The sequence below is a fragment of the Pyricularia grisea genome, assembly GCF_004355905.1.
Source record: "Pyricularia grisea strain NI907 chromosome Unknown Pyricularia_grisea_NI907_Scaffold_2, whole genome shotgun sequence".
Classification (NCBI taxonomy): Eukaryota; Fungi; Ascomycota; class Sordariomycetes; order Magnaporthales; family Pyriculariaceae; genus Pyricularia; species Pyricularia grisea.
The window spans coordinates 2,284,682-2,302,079 of NW_022156717.1; the positions used below are offsets into that span (position 1 = coordinate 2,284,682).

Genomic DNA, 17,398 nt, shown 5'->3' on the forward strand with positions numbered 1-17,398 from the left:
GGTCAGACTCTGAGCCGACCGACCAGCGCTTCGAACCCCACGGACCAAGCCTGGGTGTGCTGGCATTAGCTTTTGGGATCGGATCAGATCGAGCTCCGACCTCACACGACGAAAGGTGCTGCTCCATAGTAGCAGCAGGGTAAATGAATGAGCGCAACCTATGTTACAGCTTCCGTCGGAGGCACATCTGATCCCGATGCACAACAACAGCAACATGAACAAAAACCACAGCCGCCAAAGTCGGATGATAATGCCGTTCAGAGTTTAGAGGCGCCCGAGCCAGTCGGTAGCCTCAGCACAACCAGCGTTTCTAACCAGCCGCCTTTTGAATCAGACCATGGCCTATCCTTCGCTGATCTCCCACCAGACTTGGCTGAGCTCCGCTTCTCTGAGTACCCGAACCAGCATCCTGGACATTTGCCAACAATTTATCCCAGGCAACAACAACAACAACAAGAACAGCCCGATAATAAACACAACGACGTCAACGTAAACGACAACCCCGACAAACCCACTCACAGTCACGAATCACTTAATGCTACTGCCTTTCTGCAGAACAACATCAACGCCCCAGTGATCGTACATCAACCGCCAGGTACTTCACAACCACCGCTTGCATGCATTGATGCAGATTCACTCGACGATTCTTCTTCTCAAACATCACAACAACAGACTTCCGTTTCACCCGCACGAATCACTGCACGAAGACCCTCGCCGGGCTTGGCCGCGCGATTAAAAGCCCTCGGTTTCGGCTCCAGTAACCCTCAGAGAGAAACCCAATCCGCTGCCGCACTTCGGGCCGAAGCTATCGGCCGCCTCGACGAAGAACAGCTTCGCCAGCTTGACCAAGGTCACCAGGCCGGATCCGAAGCACCCATCGTTGAACGACGCGGCAGACCCTGGAAAGGTGCCCTCGTTCGCATCCCGTCGAAGGCCAGTCTGAAGGGGCTGAAATTCAGGTCCGGCAAAAAAAGCCCAAACTCGGTTTCGCATTCGGACGCTGAGGTTGCCGCCAGTCCGGCTGCTGTTGTGGCCCCTGAGGTCCCAGAGGGCCCTGAACTGCTTCCAGAGATTCACACAGTGCCTGAGCTGGCCATGGATACGAACAAATTTCGACTGCCGGATCACTCCAACGGCAATGGGACCAAGTGTCAGCCCGAGACACGTCAACAGCACCTCGATAGGGATAGCATCATTATGTCACCGACTACTCCGGATGATGACGAAAGGCCGCCTCCGCCTCCAAAAGACTCACCACCCCTCTCATCAGCAACCACACCCGCCACCGACTTCAGTCAAGAAATTCATTTCAACCCGTTAGGCCTGCAGCGCCCAGGGTCGATATACACACTATCCCGCGCCTCATTCTCTAACCAGTTGGCCCAACTGACTTCCCTTCAGCTCCCTGATGCCAATTCTTTGTCGGAAAAGGTTGCTGCCATATCAACCGCCCAGTCCGCCACGAGAGCACTGATCGGTGCAGCCGAGCAGATTAGGAACTGGATTTCGAAAGCTTCCGAGGTTATTAGCGGCTTGGACAGCGACGATGATGTCGAGTGGTCGGCCGCCGGCGGCAGAGAAGGCTTGGAGGAGGTGGAGAGTGCTATAAGTCGGTTTGAAAGCCTGATCAAGGTCTATCTCTCTGCCATTGAAGCACTAAACAACCGACCCGACGTTGGCTCGGTTGCTCCCGAGGACCTTGCCAGGACTGTCATGCAGATGGAAGCCATCACTAAGGAGTGGGCCAACATACACGTCACGTTGAATTCGGTCAAAGGCCAGGTTGAGATTGCTATGGAATGGGAGGAGCTATGGAATATGGTGCTGGGAGATATCCAAAACGAGATGGACGAGCTTTGCAGGCTTGTTTTCGAGATGGAGGAACGGCGACATAGGTCCATGCTGGCCGTTTCTAACGGTCAAGATAATGTCGACATCGGGGACTTGGAGACGATAGTCGAGGAGACGCCCCCCGCAGCAACAAGGCTACAAGCTGCTAAGAGCCACCGTTTTAGCTTGCCAGCGTTCCCCGCCAGCCCTAGCTCGCCTGGCGTGCCCAGTTTGACCCAGGATGACTCGAGTCTACTGGCTCTATTTGCGAGGATGCAGCCCTTGCGTGCCTCCTTGGATTTCCTCCCCATGCGACTCTCTGCCTTTGCGGCAAGGGCTGAAAAGACATTCCCCAGCGCCGCCGAAGAGCTCGAAATGCGAAGAGAAGACTTGGACAACAGCTATAAGAAGCTCGAGAAGGATGCAGAGAATTTACGTAAAGAGCTTGGTGAGGACCGTTGGATCCTCGTCTTTCGAGGGGCGGCCCGACAAGCACAGAAGATGTACGAATCGGTTGAGCGCAGTGTCTCCAAGATCAAGGAGTGTGTGGACGCTGGCCTTAACTTGACGAACCCTGCCTTGATGGGTAAGAAGATCGAAAGCTACGAAGCGAAGAAGACACACTACAGCCCTGCAATCGAGCGTGTTCTTTCTATCATCGACCGCGGCATCAAGGATAGATTGACAGTCAACGGGGAGATTGTGCGACTGCATACGGAACTCCAAACCAAGTGGGACGAACTAAGAGATCGCATGCGTGATATGGACCTTACCTTGGACGAACTCACCATGGACGATAAAGGGCAGGCGCTTCGGGACTCGATCTCTACTATGCTATCAAACGATATGTCTGGACTCGGAAGCGGGCACGAAACGCCTCAGAGCTCGCCGCCTTCATCAGTAATAATGTCAAATCTGGGCCTCGAGACTCCGACCTCGAAGATCTTGAACAAAAGAAGGTCAGCGTCCGGGAACGCCAGCGCTCTTCCGATGCCAACAAACCGGAGGAGCTTGTCTGCCGTTGTACCCTCGCAGCAACAGCCTCGAAAGCCGATCTCGAGACTGTCAACCACCGGGGGTCTTGGTAGGGATAGCTCATTAACACCCATGGCGAAGCCTCGACCAAGCACCACCCGCCCATCAAACAACCCAATTCCTAACCGTCCCCGGTGGAATTCTTCTGTTAACGGCGTAGACACCGGCCACAACTTCAAACCATTGGCGGTCGAGCCACAGAGCACCCCGTCTCCCCGTTCCAGCGCCAGTAAAATGCCGCTACGTAGCCCTCTCAGTGGCCGTGCAGGCTCTGCTTCGCCTATGCCCGACGTAACACCTTCAAAGCCTCCTAGCAGTCATAGCCGATACTCATTCCGTGAGAGACTGACCTCCCCTGGTCCGTACTCACAGCAGGCTGTTGCAGCATCGAGGATGAATCAGCCACGCTTGACAGCCCAATCATCCTCGTCCTCGTCCGCTTTGAGCAACCGCAGGTCGTCTCTCCAACCACCAGGCCGGCCCAAGGTCGATGCGCCTCTTGGCACCAGCCCTGTGCGTCCGGCTAGCTCTATGGCGACAACAAATCCGCGCCGGACGAGTGCTTTGCCGCAAAGCACCGGAAGCATGGGGCTTTTCAGGGACGGAGTAGCCAGAAGTACCAGCGTCTCAGGCCGCAATACACCTTCAACACAGCGGGCGCCATTCCGCAAGAGCCAGACGGAGAAGCCAATGGATTCTAAGCCAAGATGGAAATTCTAAGCTCGTGTTGTTTCCTGCTTAGCAAGCCTGGAAGCTTGTTGGAGTTCAGTCGTCTTGATTTTGCACGGTATCCTTCATCGGCACCCTTCGTTCGTTATTACGATCTTCACCGCATGTTGCAATACGCGCAAGACGAGTTGCCGTTGCGCCTACACGCTCAAAAAATCTCTTTCACATGTACAGGGACGGGCTGTGGACACTTATCAAGTTTGAGAAATTACATTTCAGAGATCACACTGTGATGTGTTCCGTCAAGCAACGAGGTATCCAACAGCATATTAAGTACCCTCAATCTCACACACAGATTCTCCAATATTGTCTTGAACTTTCACCTGTCGAGATACCCATCCATATACCCATCCCTAAAATAGCATAATTCTGAGTCTTGCGAGAGCACTGTACATCTCTGACTGTTTTATATCGTGGAGCATCGCGGTTTGACAAATTAGAGGCGGGAACTTGATGCAAGCGAGTAAAGTGAGATAATGAGCGTGTTTTGTTATCAACTGTTTTTATCTTGAACGGAGCCCTGGACGGACCGGATACCCATAAATATCATTTTCTTGTTTTTAGCAATATTGTAATCGAACAATACCGACAGACATGTAAACTTTTTTTTTTTTGGAAAAATACAGCAGAAGTCATCAAATTCCATCAAAGCCTGTTATCGGTTTGCCGTGATCTCCTTTTTCATCCGGTATAAAGTAGAAGCCAGTGCCATGGTCATCGATTGAGCACCGGCCCCACATACGTAGTTCCTCAAGACCCACTGCAAGGCGCGAAATCGACGGCCTAGAATCGCTCAAGTCTTCAACAGGAACCCCACCACCACAGCGTTGCCCGTACATGATTGAAGGGTCCGACTCTCTCAGTATCAGCAACTCCGCCTCCAGTCTTTTTTTTCTACCTTTGGTCGTCACCTCTCCTCCCAGATCACAACGTCACCAAAAGCCCGCTGCCACCATGGAAGACTTTGGCAGCGAGTCGGATAGTGATTACACTAGCTATTGGAGGGATTGGGTACGTTGACTCAAAGCTTTTTGTATTTTTTTTTTTTTCTCATGTACTTTGACTTTCAAAACCCTCCCCGCCCCCGCTCTGCGACTCGACCGACCATCGATCGCGTTCGAGTACCGTACCGTCCCGTCCTTGCGCGTGATTCGGATCCACGTCATCCATCGTCTTTGCCGACGCGGGGCCTCCGGCTTCTCCCTGCAGAGCCGCATCGGCCAGACCCAAAGGCAACAGCAATCTGACTTGGCCACCCACCGCCTCGTCATCGATGATGGAAACGTTGCCCGGCGCGCAAGGCCGCCTCAGTTGGCTTTTATACACATACACACAATGCCCACCCAATATACATATAACTTCTTGTGTCACATTGGCTAACCCGCTTGTCTATAACCAACTCCCCGCCACCTGCAGTTCATCGGCTCCAAGGGCAACGAATACTTTTGCGAGATCGATGAGGATTACCTGACAGACCGGTTCAACCTCACGGGCCTCAACACCGAGGTCTCCTACTATCAATATGCTCTCGACCTCATCACCGATGTCTTTGACCTCGACTGCGACGATGATATGCGCGAGACGATAGAGAAGTCGGCACGGCATCTCTACGGGCTGGTCCACGCGCGGTATATTGTCACAACGAGGGGTTTGAGCAAAATGGTGAGGTTCACATTTTCCTTGATTCCGTCTCTGGCGTACATTGTCCAGCCTTTCAATATGATGTATCCCTTACTCTTTCTTTGGTCACTACAAAAACAATATCCCTGTCCATGATAAAGCTCATTGAACTAACCGTACGGGGTGGATAAAATACAGCTCGAGAAATACAAAAAGGGCGACTTTGGCAAATGCCCCCGCGTCCACTGCGGCTCGCACCCGCTGCTGCCGATGGGCATGTGCGACATACCCAGCTCCAAGCCGGTCAAGCTCTACTGCGCGCGGTGCGAGGACATATACAACCCAAAGTCGTCACGGCACGCCGGCATCGACGGCGCCTACTTTGGCACCTCGTTCCACAACATCTTGTTTCAGGTCTACCCGGCCCTGATGCCCGTCAAGTCGGCGGAGCGCTACGTCCCGCGCTGCTTTGGCTTCCGCGTCCATGCGGCCGCCTCCCTGGTGCGGTGGCAGAGCGGAAAGCGCGATGACATGAGGCGGCGGCTGCGCAAGATGGAAGTCGAGAGCGGTTTCAAGGACGGCGCGGACGACATTGAGGACGAAGAGGAGGAGGAGGAAGAAGAAGAGGACGATGACGGCATGAAGCAGGAGGGCATGGCGGTCGGCCTGGTGGACTCTGCTACAGTACCCGGCGATAGCATGATGCAAGGTGTCTGAGGGGTATTAAGATAATATTTTATGATTTCACTTTTTTTTTTTAAACTTTATTAGTCTTTTCTTTTTCTTTTCTTTTACTTTTATTCTAACCTGGGAAAGGAGTTCCAAAGCCGATGAAAGCAACCGTGGAGCAATTTGGAGCAAGGGGGTCTGAAAGTTCAAAGAATGAGCCCACGAAATGATTTCTTACAATGGTTAGTCAAGGATTTCAAGGGGGGCGTGGTTTCAAAGGGGAAAAAAACATTATCACAGCTATTGGTCGATACCCCAGTTCAGGGAGGCGTTTTTTGTTTTTTAAACACAAAAAAATCCGGGATTGGTCGCCTTTCTCCCACCCTCCCTTTTCTGTCTCCACTGAGCAAAGAGCGCACAGAAAAGTTTACCGCCATCCGCGGGAACAAAGAATGCGTTCAGGTGATCTGATGGGTCAAAGCAGAAGCTGCATGTTCTTCTTATTCTTTCTTCTCCGAAGCAGAGAAAAACTCGGCCACCCGCATGAGAGGCCTTGGTATGGGTTTGCCTTTTGGGTCAAACGAGCGCTCGGACGAGGCAAGTGTGCGCACGGTGATCAGTAATAAGCCTGAAGAAAGGATCGAGCGATCTTGAGCTCGCCACAAGGCAGTTTATTAGCAGTCTGACAGGCTGGCATCGCGCTCAGTAAGGGCTTCTTTTCAAGGCGCTAGGAGCGGAAGTGATTTTTTTGGTTACTAGGCATCCGCCCACTTGGACTTGGGTTGGGGGGGTTACATACGCAACGAGTATGACGCCCCGCGGGGATATGAAGAGCGCAGGCCAACAATTTTATTCGACATTTCTATCCGACACAAATCGGTTTTTTTTCCGGTATGACATGTCTAGTCTAGTAATGATGCAAGCGAAGTAGTAGTTGTACAAAAAGGAGAAAATCACATCGCCAGATCAGAAAGAACCCCAATATCATGGTGCCGGAGATGAGAAACTGAACCTATTAAACGCCAGTATGAAATACAAAAACATATGACTGTAAACTCCATCGTCCAAATCTCTTACAACAGGGAATCTATATGACTGAACATACAGAGAATGAGCGCACAGGAGAGCTCTAGCAACAAGTTTGTAAACCCCCCAAGGTTCGTTAAGATGGGTATTAGACAAGCTCGGCCCTGCGTTTCATAAAATCAATATGAAAAAAAAGGCTTTTCATAATACAAATAACAAGACCTTTCATAAAAAGTTTGCTGATAGTTTTTTTCTTTTACTAAAAACTGATCCGAAGTTTGGGGATCTTTAATTTGATTGGGTACCATCTCAGTCGATAACCCAGACTTGAGGGTTCAACTAGACCCTGTTGGTAAAATCGAACTGATTCGCGTTGGGCGGTGGAGGTCTAGCCGAATGTATACTCGCGTTGTCGTAGGCTCTTTTGACGGGGCCGTTGCTTGCACTCGAAGCGACACCAATGTGCTGGCGCCTCACACTCTCGTAGTCGGTCGCCTGGGCCGTAGCCTCCACGCTGGCCTCATCCTCTTCGCCAGCACGCGCCCAATCGTTCTTGCTGGTCGCGTAGCTATAGCTTCCAACACCGGCCCAGTAGGCCTTGTCCTGGCTTCGAGGACCCCAAGCCCAGCCGGCGCCTTGGCTGATGGGCAGGTGATAGTAACGGAATGCGAATACGGCCGTGATAACGCCAATGAGGAAGCCGGTGATTATATCGAAGGCGTGGTGACGATAGTCGAACCACCGAGATCCGGAGATAAAGATGGCACCAAACATCGGAAGGCACGCAATCAGGAGCAGGTAAAGCGGAGGCGCAGCGGCCTGAAGACGGACAGCGGCGACGGCTCGCGAATGGGAGGCCAGGCGCCTGGCCGCAGCCGGGTCATTGGGACGGGAGATTTCGTCGGAGGGTGAGCCGCCATTCGAACGGTCGACCATTTCGTAGCTCTCTGAGCCGGTGCCAGAGCGTTGGATGCGGGATGGGAATGCACTGAATGAGCTCACGTTCGAGAAGCTGCTGGGCGCGAGGAACGGGATGGTGATCGCGAACTTGGAAGCGATAAAGAGCGACAGATACAGCAGGCCTGCCGACGAGGAGGACGAGTGTCCGCTTGGGAAGGATCGGAAGCCATCCTCAAGCTGTGCGGTGTCCGGGTTCTGGCAAATCTTGTAGCTAACGAGCTGGCCGTTGCTAGTAGTGTTGGCAATGCCTCCAACGACATACTTGGCTACGTTCTCGAGGTCGGGCTGACAGCGGGAAATCAAATCGGGGCGCGGCTTTCCGAACATGTTCTTCATGGCATTGGTCACGAACCAGGCGCCCACCACAGACAAAGCCAGACCAAGCAAGCCGGTGTGAAGCTCCCACAGCTTCCTCCTCCAAATCAGGCTCTTGGGGGTTCCAGGTGGTACAGTCGAGCCGGGGACAAAGACGAGAGCGATGAAAGTAACAATGACGATTGGTAAGCCCGTGTTCAGTATTCCCGCCAGAACCATAGGCACAGTTTCCTTTTCTGTGAAAGGGAATCTAAACGGTACAAGTAACGGTCAGCGTCAACTGGCACACCGAACTTCATAAAGAAGAAGTATACTGTGCAAAGCAAGCATCGAGACGAGAGATACTCACGAGATGTTGTGATTCTCGAGTTGAAAAGGGCGGTGGTTTGGCGGCAAAATCCCAAGCCAGCCTCCAATGCCGGCAACAACAAGTAATACCACCCAGTCGAAGGCATAAGAAGATACGAGCAACATTGAAATGCTCTTATGGCGGCCTGGCGGCCCTCTGATATCCTCCATTTTTGCGTATGAATGCGTGGTGCTTGCTGAGTCGAAACGGTTGCCGTTGACGTCTATCAATGGGAACTTGGACGTGGACTCTTGTATAGAGTTACCTAGCATCAGTCAAGATTGCTGGTGAAAGATGAGAGAGAGGGTGTTGGATTGTAGGTGGAGCGGTTGAAACCCTTGGATGAGTTTAGTTAGAGTAAGGTAGGGGAGGGAAGTCGGCTGGTACGTAATGCTAAAGTTGAATAAGATCGGATTGGTTCAAGGGCGGAGGACTGGCGACTATTAGCCTGTGCGGTATGTGGGTGCCTTGGGTTACGGAATGGTGAAGTAGTGGGTTGCTAGCAGGTTTAGTCTCGTCTGGGCTGTCGCATCAAGTGAAAAAGAACAACCAGAGAGATATGGGAGGCGCACGCTGGTGGCTGGCGGGTGCTGGAATAGGTACGGTGCTACGGTGCTTGACTTTTGGGGCGATCGGTTCCGGCTTTGGCACACGAGAGTGGCTTTGAGGTCTTGTTGCACCGAGTGATGATAAATTTTGAAATGAGATGTAGGGTTCTAAGTTCTAACTGTATCAATCAGTACCATACTGGGTAATATTACCTGCAAGCCCTCGCCTCAAGCAAAAAGAGCAGACAGACAGACATACGACACAATGCCAGGACCTCCTTGGATGGGGTGTGCGTGGGTTTTGGTACTGGTGGGGCTTACTCCTGACACACTTGGCGCTAAAATTCGTGCTCAATGTGAAATCTCAGATGGACCCTGAGCCTACGGCACAGAACGGAAGTACCTCTGGCGTGGCAGGAGTAAGCAGACACCACGAATTGGTACCTACCCGCAGTGGTAGTGAAAACCGCCAGGCAGGAACGGTAGGGCGGTTGGAATTCGGATAACTTACTACGCGACTTTCGTTCATCCGATGGCTAAAGGCACCCTAGCAAGGCAACGTGTATCTGGACCTACGTACATGAAGTGGTCCCAGTAATCAATCAGTCAATTGTGACTCGCAGTCCGATTCTATTAAAGACTCAGCAATCCCTCGACATCGGGTTTTCCCTCTCCATATCCGCAGGAAACTAACATTTGCTGTTTGTTATTCGTAGTTGTCTCTATTAACGACAACAAGGCCCACCCATGCAGTCGCGCTTGCGCATATGCAATTTATGGTAGGCGTAAAAAAGGCTTAACGTGTCAAATTACTGCGAACCATGACTGCATTCGAGTCGACGCAGGGCAGTGGTACCTATTCTGGTACTCGGCATTGGCATGGTTTCAATCAAATCCGGGTTGACAAATGAAAATCAACGTTTCTTTGTGGGGAGGAGCGATCTGCCCTGCTGATTGATCACCATTGGTTGGCTTTGCCCTCATTCGAGAAGCTACTCGCGTGCCTATTGGCAACTAATTACGGTGCAGGATTAGAGTTTATTGTCCTTAACTCACCATCACCAGCTGGACCCGTCGTTCAAAGTCTGATTGTGTGTCTGCCAACTTACTGTATACGACATAATGGCGGAGTAACGCGTTGGCTGGTTGCTGACGAAGAGGCGCCGGCCGCATTCTTGCCTTGTTTGAAGGGGGGGCAAAGATGGATGCATGCGGCCCCACTAGGGTGCCTACTACTGCCAAGGGAGGCTGAGCAGGACGATTTCCGGGCTGGGCAAAACGCAGGCCCTTGTCTAGGTAGGTAAGGTAGCTTCCACTCTTGCCATCTATCCGTACCACAAATAGCATTTGCCAAGGGAGTTACTGTAAGTTCCCTCTGCCAGGGCGGAAGCTGTACCAATCACAAAATTATATTGAGCCCCAGGAACTGCTGGGCTGATGGTAAGTTCCTTGGGCGTTTCCAGAATCAGGCCCACAGGTATCGACGTAAAGTAAAGCAAAAAAAAAAAAAGAGTCATCGGGATCTACTTTACTCAGTATTTGGTATACTGAGACCGGATTTTTATACCAAAACTGACGTACTTCCGCAATGGGAAACTGTTGCGTCTTACTCGTAGTACAGAGAATGTTACGAAGCAGCACATGTGCGAAGTATAAATTACGTAGTATTTTAGCCGGAAAGCTCGGTTTCTAGACTACCTCGTAGAAGCATCTTCCCCGTGAAATGCAACTCACCGTATGTATATATAGGTAGTATTTACATTAACTTCGGGACAGGTTGTACAGTAATAGCGTACCGTTTGACAAGTCATGGGGGATGATGATGGGCCACAGCTTTTATTTGTATCTTTTTTTACCTACTATTCGTATACTCTGATTAATTACTCTGTAAATAATTTTAACCACATTTCAACGCTTCGCGACTGTGGACATCAACCATGGGTTGTCGTAATCCTTTCCCCACAACTGCCACCTCGTCGCCATCTTTAGCATCATTCACTGCCGGCTACTGCATGCAACTGCAAGCCTCCATGGTTTCTCCTCTTGAACCTGACTTGCCTGACAGAAGTTAAATTCACACCGGCTACGAGGAGCTCCTTGGAGGCTTGGTCCACCACGACATGCATGCCCTCGTAGCAGTTTGTTTGACCGCATCAGGTCTCAATTTGTGGGCCGCCCGTCGTCCGGGCCGACAGACGTTTCGTTTGCTGATCAGACAGGCTATCCTGGCAACCGGTCAACGTGATGGGTTTCGATATCGTTGATCCTTATTTTTTCCTCTTGATTTTTTGAGTCGGAACCTCTATCATCCCAAGTTGATCTGAGAAACAGAACAGCCGAGAACCGGCATTCTCGCTTCCCTCGGTATCAACACTGGGATCAAGGTAATATCCCGGGTTCTATCGTATTTATGTGATGAATTGCACATGGTCGCTCCCAATCGCTTTCCGATAAATACAAATATTCGATGGCCCGATCTTGAAGCAAAGCTTGATGCGGCGACGAACGGAAAATTCATACCTTATCGTACAACATCACATGGATAAACCGGAAAACTCCGTTGCTGAATAAATGAGGGGCTTCCACAAAGTTCCATCTCCGAAGACGGTCGACTGGCGCGTTGTTGGCGCGTAGCCGATCCGAGGTGAAAGTTGAGTATTCGTATCCTCGCCACGAGCGGCCTCGCAAATCCACCCACAATATGCTGTCTCGTGAATTTTCTTCCTGTTACGATAATGCAAGAATGCCAATCAATACACTACGTATAGCGTCAGATGCCCCAATGTTCATTCGCTGCGCCTCTTTTTTTTGTAATTTATCGGAGAAATGGTAACCCGAGTCAGAATTTGTAGGCTGCGCAGCCGTCATTCTGTCGTCGATATACAGGGCAGTGAGTGTTCTGACACATTGACTTCTATCCAAGTATAGGTCCGGGGCTGACTCTCCTCGTGACCTGCACAATATTGTTCAATCTGCGGCGAAATAGGTACGTAACATATATTATTAACAAATACATAGGTACCTATTTAGGCAATTGGTCTAGGTCGTCCCCAGTGTTTCCCTTGCCGACTGTTGTTTTTTCCAACGCCTTTGTATCAAATAAGACGTTACAACAACACATGCTACAAATACCGTAACTAGGGCACATATCAGCTCCAGTAACAGCGCCACCTTCATGCCATCCATGTAACACGCCAAGACCGCGTCCGCGTTCTCGGGGAATTGTCGTCTGATGCCGATGGCCCCAGCCTCCAGAACCCTCCAGGGCGTAATCCCCGATGCAGCCAGCTGCGTCGACGAAGCCACTGATTCAACGAGCCTGTCTACAAAAGAAGCTTGTACGGCGGGCATGAAAATAACGCTTCCAATGGTCTCGAAGAAAAGTGTCATACCGATCACGGATGGCTTGTCGGCTGCCGCAACCAAACCTTGGTTGGCAGCAAGAGGCACCTGTAGCACCAGGCCGATACCAGCACCCGTGAGCACCTGGTAGCCCAGCAAGCGTGCGACAGAGCTGTCGGTTGTGAGGGTGTAGAGACACGCAGCACCGGTCGTCATTATAAGCGGACCCACGAGGATCCAGACGGGCCAGGGGATCCGCGGCATGGCTGTCGCCGACACGATGATGAACACCGAGATGCCCAAAATTAACGGAATGCTCCAGATTCCGCTCGTTGCCGCGGATGCATCCTTGATGGACTGCATGTATATTGGGAGCGTATATAGAAGGGGAAAGTAGGCAGTCGCGACGAAGAAGTTGACCGCAACATTGCCAGCCACCAGGACGTTCTTGAGAAGGCGGTATTGTATCATGGCACGATCGCCTAGACGCCACTCCCAGAGTATGAATAGTACGAGAACAGCCACGAAAGCTACCATAGAGCCGACTACTCCTGCTTGGCGATAGTTTCCAGACTCGCTACCTAGCTGCATCGCGAGCGTGAAACAACCTGTGCCGACGATGACCAAGACTATACCTGCTGGATCAGTCTGCAAAATCTTCTCCTTGAGCGGCACCGCGTTGGCGTGAGAGCCCTGAGATTTTGGCGTCTTGTAGACGAGCATGATTACCGCAGATGCCACGACCCCAATGGGCAGGTTGATAAAAAAGCACCACCGCCATGACACCTCGGTGGTAAATATGCCACCCAGCAGGGGGCCCACGACACTGGCGACGCCAAATGTGGCGCTCAACGTAGACAAGCATAGAGGGATCCTGCGGGGCGACGAGACGGTGACGATTATGCTGAAGGCACCCGTGATGATGCCTCCCCCTCCTATACCGGCCAGGGCCCTGCCCACTATCAGCATAGGGCTGTTGACTGCAAGTCCCGAGACGAGGTTCCCGGCCTCGAAGATGGCGACGGAGCCCAGGAACGTCCACTTGTGGTCAAAGTGGGCGTAGATCTTGCCGTACGCCGACTGCAGCGGCGCCGTGGTCAGGAAGAACGCGCTGCCGTACCAGGGGACGTGCGACAGGCTCTTGAATTCCGACGTGATGGCCGGCACGGCATTGGCAAGGATTGTAAGGTCGATGGCGTATAGGAAAACGCCCAGCATGAGGGACGCGATGATGGCGATGGTGCGGGCACGGGACACTGGTGCTGGGGTACCGTCCTGTGTCACGTCTGCGTCACAGAGTACTCCTTCATGCTTGGTGTCACCAGGGACCACCATCGCGGATCTGATGTTTTCTGCTTCATTTTTGGGCCTGTCCGGTCTGGCTTCTGGATTTGACGCCATTTTTGAGGAAACAAACGGGGTGGGTGCGTACTGGGGTACAACCACAACTGCCACAACCGTCTTCTACCGCCTAAAGGATGCAACGGTGTAACGGCTTTCAAGGTCCGCCGTTAGCAGGTCTCAAGATGGTACTTAAAAAATAGGCGACTTTCTTGGATTTGCAATTCACCAAGTCGGCTCGGACGTCGGAGGACATGAGTGGGCTGAGATTGTTTTTTTTTTTTTTTTTTTTTTTTTTAAGTCCCGCACAATATTTCCCAAGAAATAACTGTGGTTGCAGTAGTGACTCCTCGTCGGGACCTACTCTTCAAAAGTACCAGTGTTCGGACACCCCTGAATTTTTTTTTTTTTTTTTCCGAACTTGGCTGTAGCGGGGTCCCCGCACCGTACCGTCGTATCGGGGAGGTGAGGGCCGGCACGGAGGGCTCGGAGCTATCGGCCGCGACAAGACTCGAGGCAACAGCAAAGGGAGGAAAAAATGAAAACGAAAACGAAAATAAAACTGAATAAAGAGGAGCAGCGAGGAGAAATGGTGGAAACGTGCACAGAGAAAATACGAAAGGAAATTACAGCATTTTTGATGTTGATGTCGGTTAGATCGCGGGAGCTTAATTTCTATGGAAAGGGGATGGCGATTCTCAGTGGTAGAAATCGGATGAATCAGACTTTAGACTGCATCATGACCAACTTGAAATTTCAAAAACTGGCCTGTTCTAGAAACTAACCGTATCTACTTCACCTATATATCTAACCTAGCTACTTCCTACCAGCCGAACCTCGTCTTCCCACCATCCTCTGAACTCCTTGAGCCGCAGTGTCCTCACGCGAGCCATATCCCTCCCAGTTTCTGTCTTCATCATCCCCTCCAGCAGCTCCAACTTCTCCACAAAGTGCTCGATGGCATTCTCCAGAGTTCCACCCTTGGCCCCCGTGAACGCCATGCACCGAGCGACGCCCACGGCGCCGATGGCGTCCAGCCTGTCTGCGTCCTGAACGACGGCGAGCTCGGGCAGCTCGGCGATCTTGTCCAGCACCTTTTGCGGATCCTTTTTCTCGCTGGAGAAGGAGACGTGGAGGGCCAGGTCCTGCACGCGGGACGCGAGGTTCTCGTCTGCGCCCCTGGCGAGCAGCGCCTCCCGGATCAGCGTCGTCGCGTCCTGCCCCGGCTGCAGGTACTTTTTGTCGCCGACGTCGTGCAACAGCGCGCCGAGCGTCACGAGCGTCTCGTCGTACGCCCGGCCGGTCCTCTCGCGCTCCGAAGCGAGTATGGTATGCGCCAGGGCCTGCACCCGTCTTATGTGGTTGAAGTCGTGTGAGCCGTCATAGTGCGACATGTATTCCTTGACATACTCTGTGACACTCTTGATCAACGCATCGGGGGCTTGAGGGCCGTTGTCTTGTGCCATGATTGCGTTTTCGTCTCCCTTTGTAGTTTGTGCTGTTTGATTTGGCGGGAAAGGCGTTATTTCCCAAAATAGGTGACAGCAATGTTGATAAAAAAAAATCACAATTGGTGAAATGCCTGTGAGTAAGTAAGGCAAGGTAGATAAGGTATGCAAGCTGAAGAAGAATGGTTGTTTAAAATAAAACATGTTGACGGATTAGGCAACAATGTGGATTACATAAGCTCCACTGCTTAACTTCCACGAGTACCCATTAATGCCTTTGAACTTGAGTGTAGTTCACTTGTAGGGTCTATCGTTGACAGATAGATGCCAAATCTAAATCGAAAGATAAAGAGTCAAGTATTACAACCATGAAAAACGCCTAATGCGGTTATAACTTGGGCATATATCTACAGTGCTATACACAAGAGCAGGAGAAGCTGCATTGTATCGGAAAAATACAGGCATGGCATACGGTATCGTACAGTAAATGTTGCAGAGATTCACCCCTCTCTGATTAAGAGGAAGTCTTCTTGGCTCTCCGCTTGCCCATGTTGCGCTCGCGAGGAACCACAACCCAGCGGTTGGGGTTGTTGGTCCTCCTCGTCTTGAAACCACCTTTGGCCTGTTCGCGACATGTTAGCATATTCCATGACAGGTTTTACAGTACGACAATTCATCAGGCGTCACCAGCACAACTTGCTGGAATGCCATAACGAGAAAACTTACCAGTGTGCCCCAGGGACTCGTCGGGTGTCTCCGACCCTTGGATTTACCACGGCCACCACCGTGAGGATGGTCATCTAAGGTGCAAAGTTAGCATTAAACTGGAGTGTGCTAAATAGGCAGTAAATATATTTAAACTTACTAGAGTTCATGGCAACACCTCGGACTGTGGGCCTAATGTTCAACCATCGACTCCTTCCGGCTTTACCAAGTTGACGGTATTGGTGCATCGGGTTGCTTGCCCTGCCAACGGTAGCACATGCATCCTTGCTGATTCTGCGGATCTCGCCACTCTGGAGTCTAACGGTCACATATTTACCCGTCATGACCCTGGAACCGTCGGCCTTGACCTCCTCATCCTTGGCAACGATGACAGCGTAAGTGCCAGCACTCCGGCAGAAAACGGCACCTCTACCTGGCGCTGATCCCACACAGTAGATCATCGTCTGAGACGGAATAAGGTGCACAGGCAAGCAGTTGCCGCGGAAGGCCGTCTTCGATGCCAGAATACCCGGGTCGATGAAACCACCCATACTGTCCAGAAGTTCCTGAGGAATACCGGCACGGTAACTTTGCAGGATATCACCAGCCCTCATGCCCTCGGCGGCTACAATGTACGACTTCTTGCCGGTCTCCTGATGGGTCAACAGGGCGATGTGCGCGCTTCGACCGGGATCGTACTCGATACGTTCGACCAGTTGGGGGCCTGGGTCCTTGCGATCAAAGTCCACAGTACGAATACGCCTCTTGGCGCCACCACCACGATGGCGAACCGTGATTCTGCCCGTGTTGTTGCGGCCGCCCTTGGACTGACCCTTCTTGGGGATGGTGAGTGGCAGATATGGGCGCCCCTTCCAGAGGTGGTCGTTGATCGGTCGCTTCAGGTGACGGATACCGGGGGTTCGAGGCTTGTAAGTTCGCATCAGCGTCGAGGTCGGCTCCGCCTTGCTGAGACCGGGCTCTTGTTGAAAGGTAAGGACTGTACCGTCCGGCTGCGGCTCGGTGACAATTCTCGGCGGCGTCTGCACCGACATGGCGTAGCCTCGCTGAAGACATTGGCGCATGGCCGTCTGGCAAGCAGACAGCGTGCCACCAAGGGCCCACGGTCTCAACCTCGGTTGAAGCATGGCGGCGTACGTAAAGCGCTACAGAGCAGCGCAAAGATTAGACTTTGGCGCACACCTCGACTCTAGTGGGAAAGAATTTTGCGTCGCCAACATAAACTGGTAAGACCAGTAAAAAAAAAAAAAGGAAAGAGTCAAAACCGAGTGCAAAGGCTCTAGCAGATATCAAAATATCAAAATACACGCCCAGTCAATGTGCGACAGCTGAGCAGATGGTCCAATCGCACCCGCAACGTCCGACCTACAGATTATGTGGAAGTCGTTGCATGTCTCTCCAAAACTACAATTTCGAGATAGCAGCAAAGCTCAAGTGGGTCAATTTGTCCCAATTGGTGATGT

General features: G+C 51.8%; 6 protein-coding genes across 6 annotated transcripts; 2 read left to right on the forward strand and 4 right to left on the reverse strand.

Moving 5' to 3' along the window:
• Window positions 1-147: 147 nt before the first annotated feature.
• Window positions 148-3,585, forward strand: PgNI_03238 (uncharacterized protein; the record flags this gene model as incomplete). The annotated part of the gene is made up of 1 exon (XM_031123293.1): window positions 148-3,585. The coding sequence occupies one exon, from the start codon at window positions 148-150 to the stop codon at window positions 3,583-3,585; it is 3,438 nt and encodes a 1,145-aa protein (XP_030983356.1).
• A 795-nt stretch (window positions 3,586-4,380) lies between these two features.
• PgNI_03239 (uncharacterized protein) lies at window positions 4,381-6,704 on the forward strand. The gene is made up of 3 exons (XM_031123294.1): window positions 4,381-4,605; window positions 5,011-5,256; window positions 5,413-6,704. The coding sequence occupies exons 1-3, from the start codon at window positions 4,432-4,434 to the stop codon at window positions 5,929-5,931; spliced, it is 939 nt and encodes a 312-aa protein (XP_030983355.1). The 5' UTR covers window positions 4,381-4,431; the 3' UTR covers window positions 5,932-6,704.
• Window positions 6,705-6,721: 17 nt separating this feature from the next.
• On the reverse strand, window positions 6,722-9,434 carry PgNI_03240 (uncharacterized protein). The gene is made up of 2 exons (XM_031123295.1): window positions 8,534-9,434; window positions 6,722-8,434 (listed from the first exon to the last, which is right to left on the reverse strand). The coding sequence occupies exons 1-2, from the start codon at window positions 8,803-8,805 to the stop codon at window positions 7,249-7,251; spliced, it is 1,458 nt and encodes a 485-aa protein (XP_030984703.1). The 5' UTR covers window positions 8,806-9,434; the 3' UTR covers window positions 6,722-7,248.
• Window positions 9,435-12,120: 2,686 nt separating this feature from the next.
• PgNI_03241 (uncharacterized protein) lies at window positions 12,121-13,824 on the reverse strand (the record flags this gene model as incomplete). The annotated part of the gene is made up of 1 exon (XM_031123296.1): window positions 12,121-13,824. The coding sequence occupies one exon, from the start codon at window positions 13,822-13,824 to the stop codon at window positions 12,121-12,123; it is 1,704 nt and encodes a 567-aa protein (XP_030984704.1).
• Window positions 13,825-14,576: 752 nt separating this feature from the next.
• PgNI_03242 (uncharacterized protein) lies at window positions 14,577-15,230 on the reverse strand (the record flags this gene model as incomplete). The annotated part of the gene is made up of 1 exon (XM_031123297.1): window positions 14,577-15,230. The coding sequence occupies one exon, from the start codon at window positions 15,228-15,230 to the stop codon at window positions 14,577-14,579; it is 654 nt and encodes a 217-aa protein (XP_030984705.1).
• Window positions 15,231-15,558: 328 nt separating this feature from the next.
• PgNI_03243 (uncharacterized protein) lies at window positions 15,559-17,304 on the reverse strand. Its single transcript, XM_031123298.1, has 3 exons — window positions 16,078-17,304; window positions 15,939-16,012; window positions 15,559-15,834 (listed from the first exon to the last, which is right to left on the reverse strand). Exons 1-3 carry the CDS (start codon window positions 17,060-17,062, stop codon window positions 15,727-15,729), a joined length of 1,167 nt encoding a protein of 388 aa, XP_030984706.1. The 5' UTR covers window positions 17,063-17,304; the 3' UTR covers window positions 15,559-15,726.
• Between the last annotated feature and the right edge of the window lie 94 nt (window positions 17,305-17,398).

Excerpts from the sequence above, each read along its gene's own strand:
- PgNI_03240 (XM_031123295.1), bottom strand. The coding sequence starts at position 8,805 with ATGCTAGGTAACTCTATACAAGAGTCCACGTCCAAGTTCCCATTGATA. Across the intron at positions 8,435-8,533 it reads CTCGAGAATCACAACATCTC|ATTCCCTTTCACAGAAAAGG; the intron begins GTGAGTATCTCT and ends TGTACCGTTTAG.
- PgNI_03239 (XM_031123294.1), top strand. The coding sequence starts at position 4,432 with ATGATTGAAGGGTCCGACTCTCTCAGTATCAGCAACTCCGCCTCCAGT. Across the intron at positions 4,606-5,010 it reads CTAGCTATTGGAGGGATTGG|TTCATCGGCTCCAAGGGCAA; the intron begins GTACGTTGACTC and ends CGCCACCTGCAG. Across the intron at positions 5,257-5,412 it reads CGAGGGGTTTGAGCAAAATG|CTCGAGAAATACAAAAAGGG; the intron begins GTGAGGTTCACA and ends GATAAAATACAG.
- PgNI_03243 (XM_031123298.1), bottom strand. The coding sequence starts at position 17,062 with ATGCTTCAACCGAGGTTGAGACCGTGGGCCCTTGGTGGCACGCTGTCT. Across the intron at positions 16,013-16,077 it reads AGGTGTTGCCATGAACTCTA|ATGACCATCCTCACGGTGGT; the intron begins GTAAGTTTAAAT and ends TTTGCACCTTAG. Across the intron at positions 15,835-15,938 it reads CGAGTCCCTGGGGCACACTG|GCCAAAGGTGGTTTCAAGAC; the intron begins GTAAGTTTTCTC and ends TGTCGCGAACAG.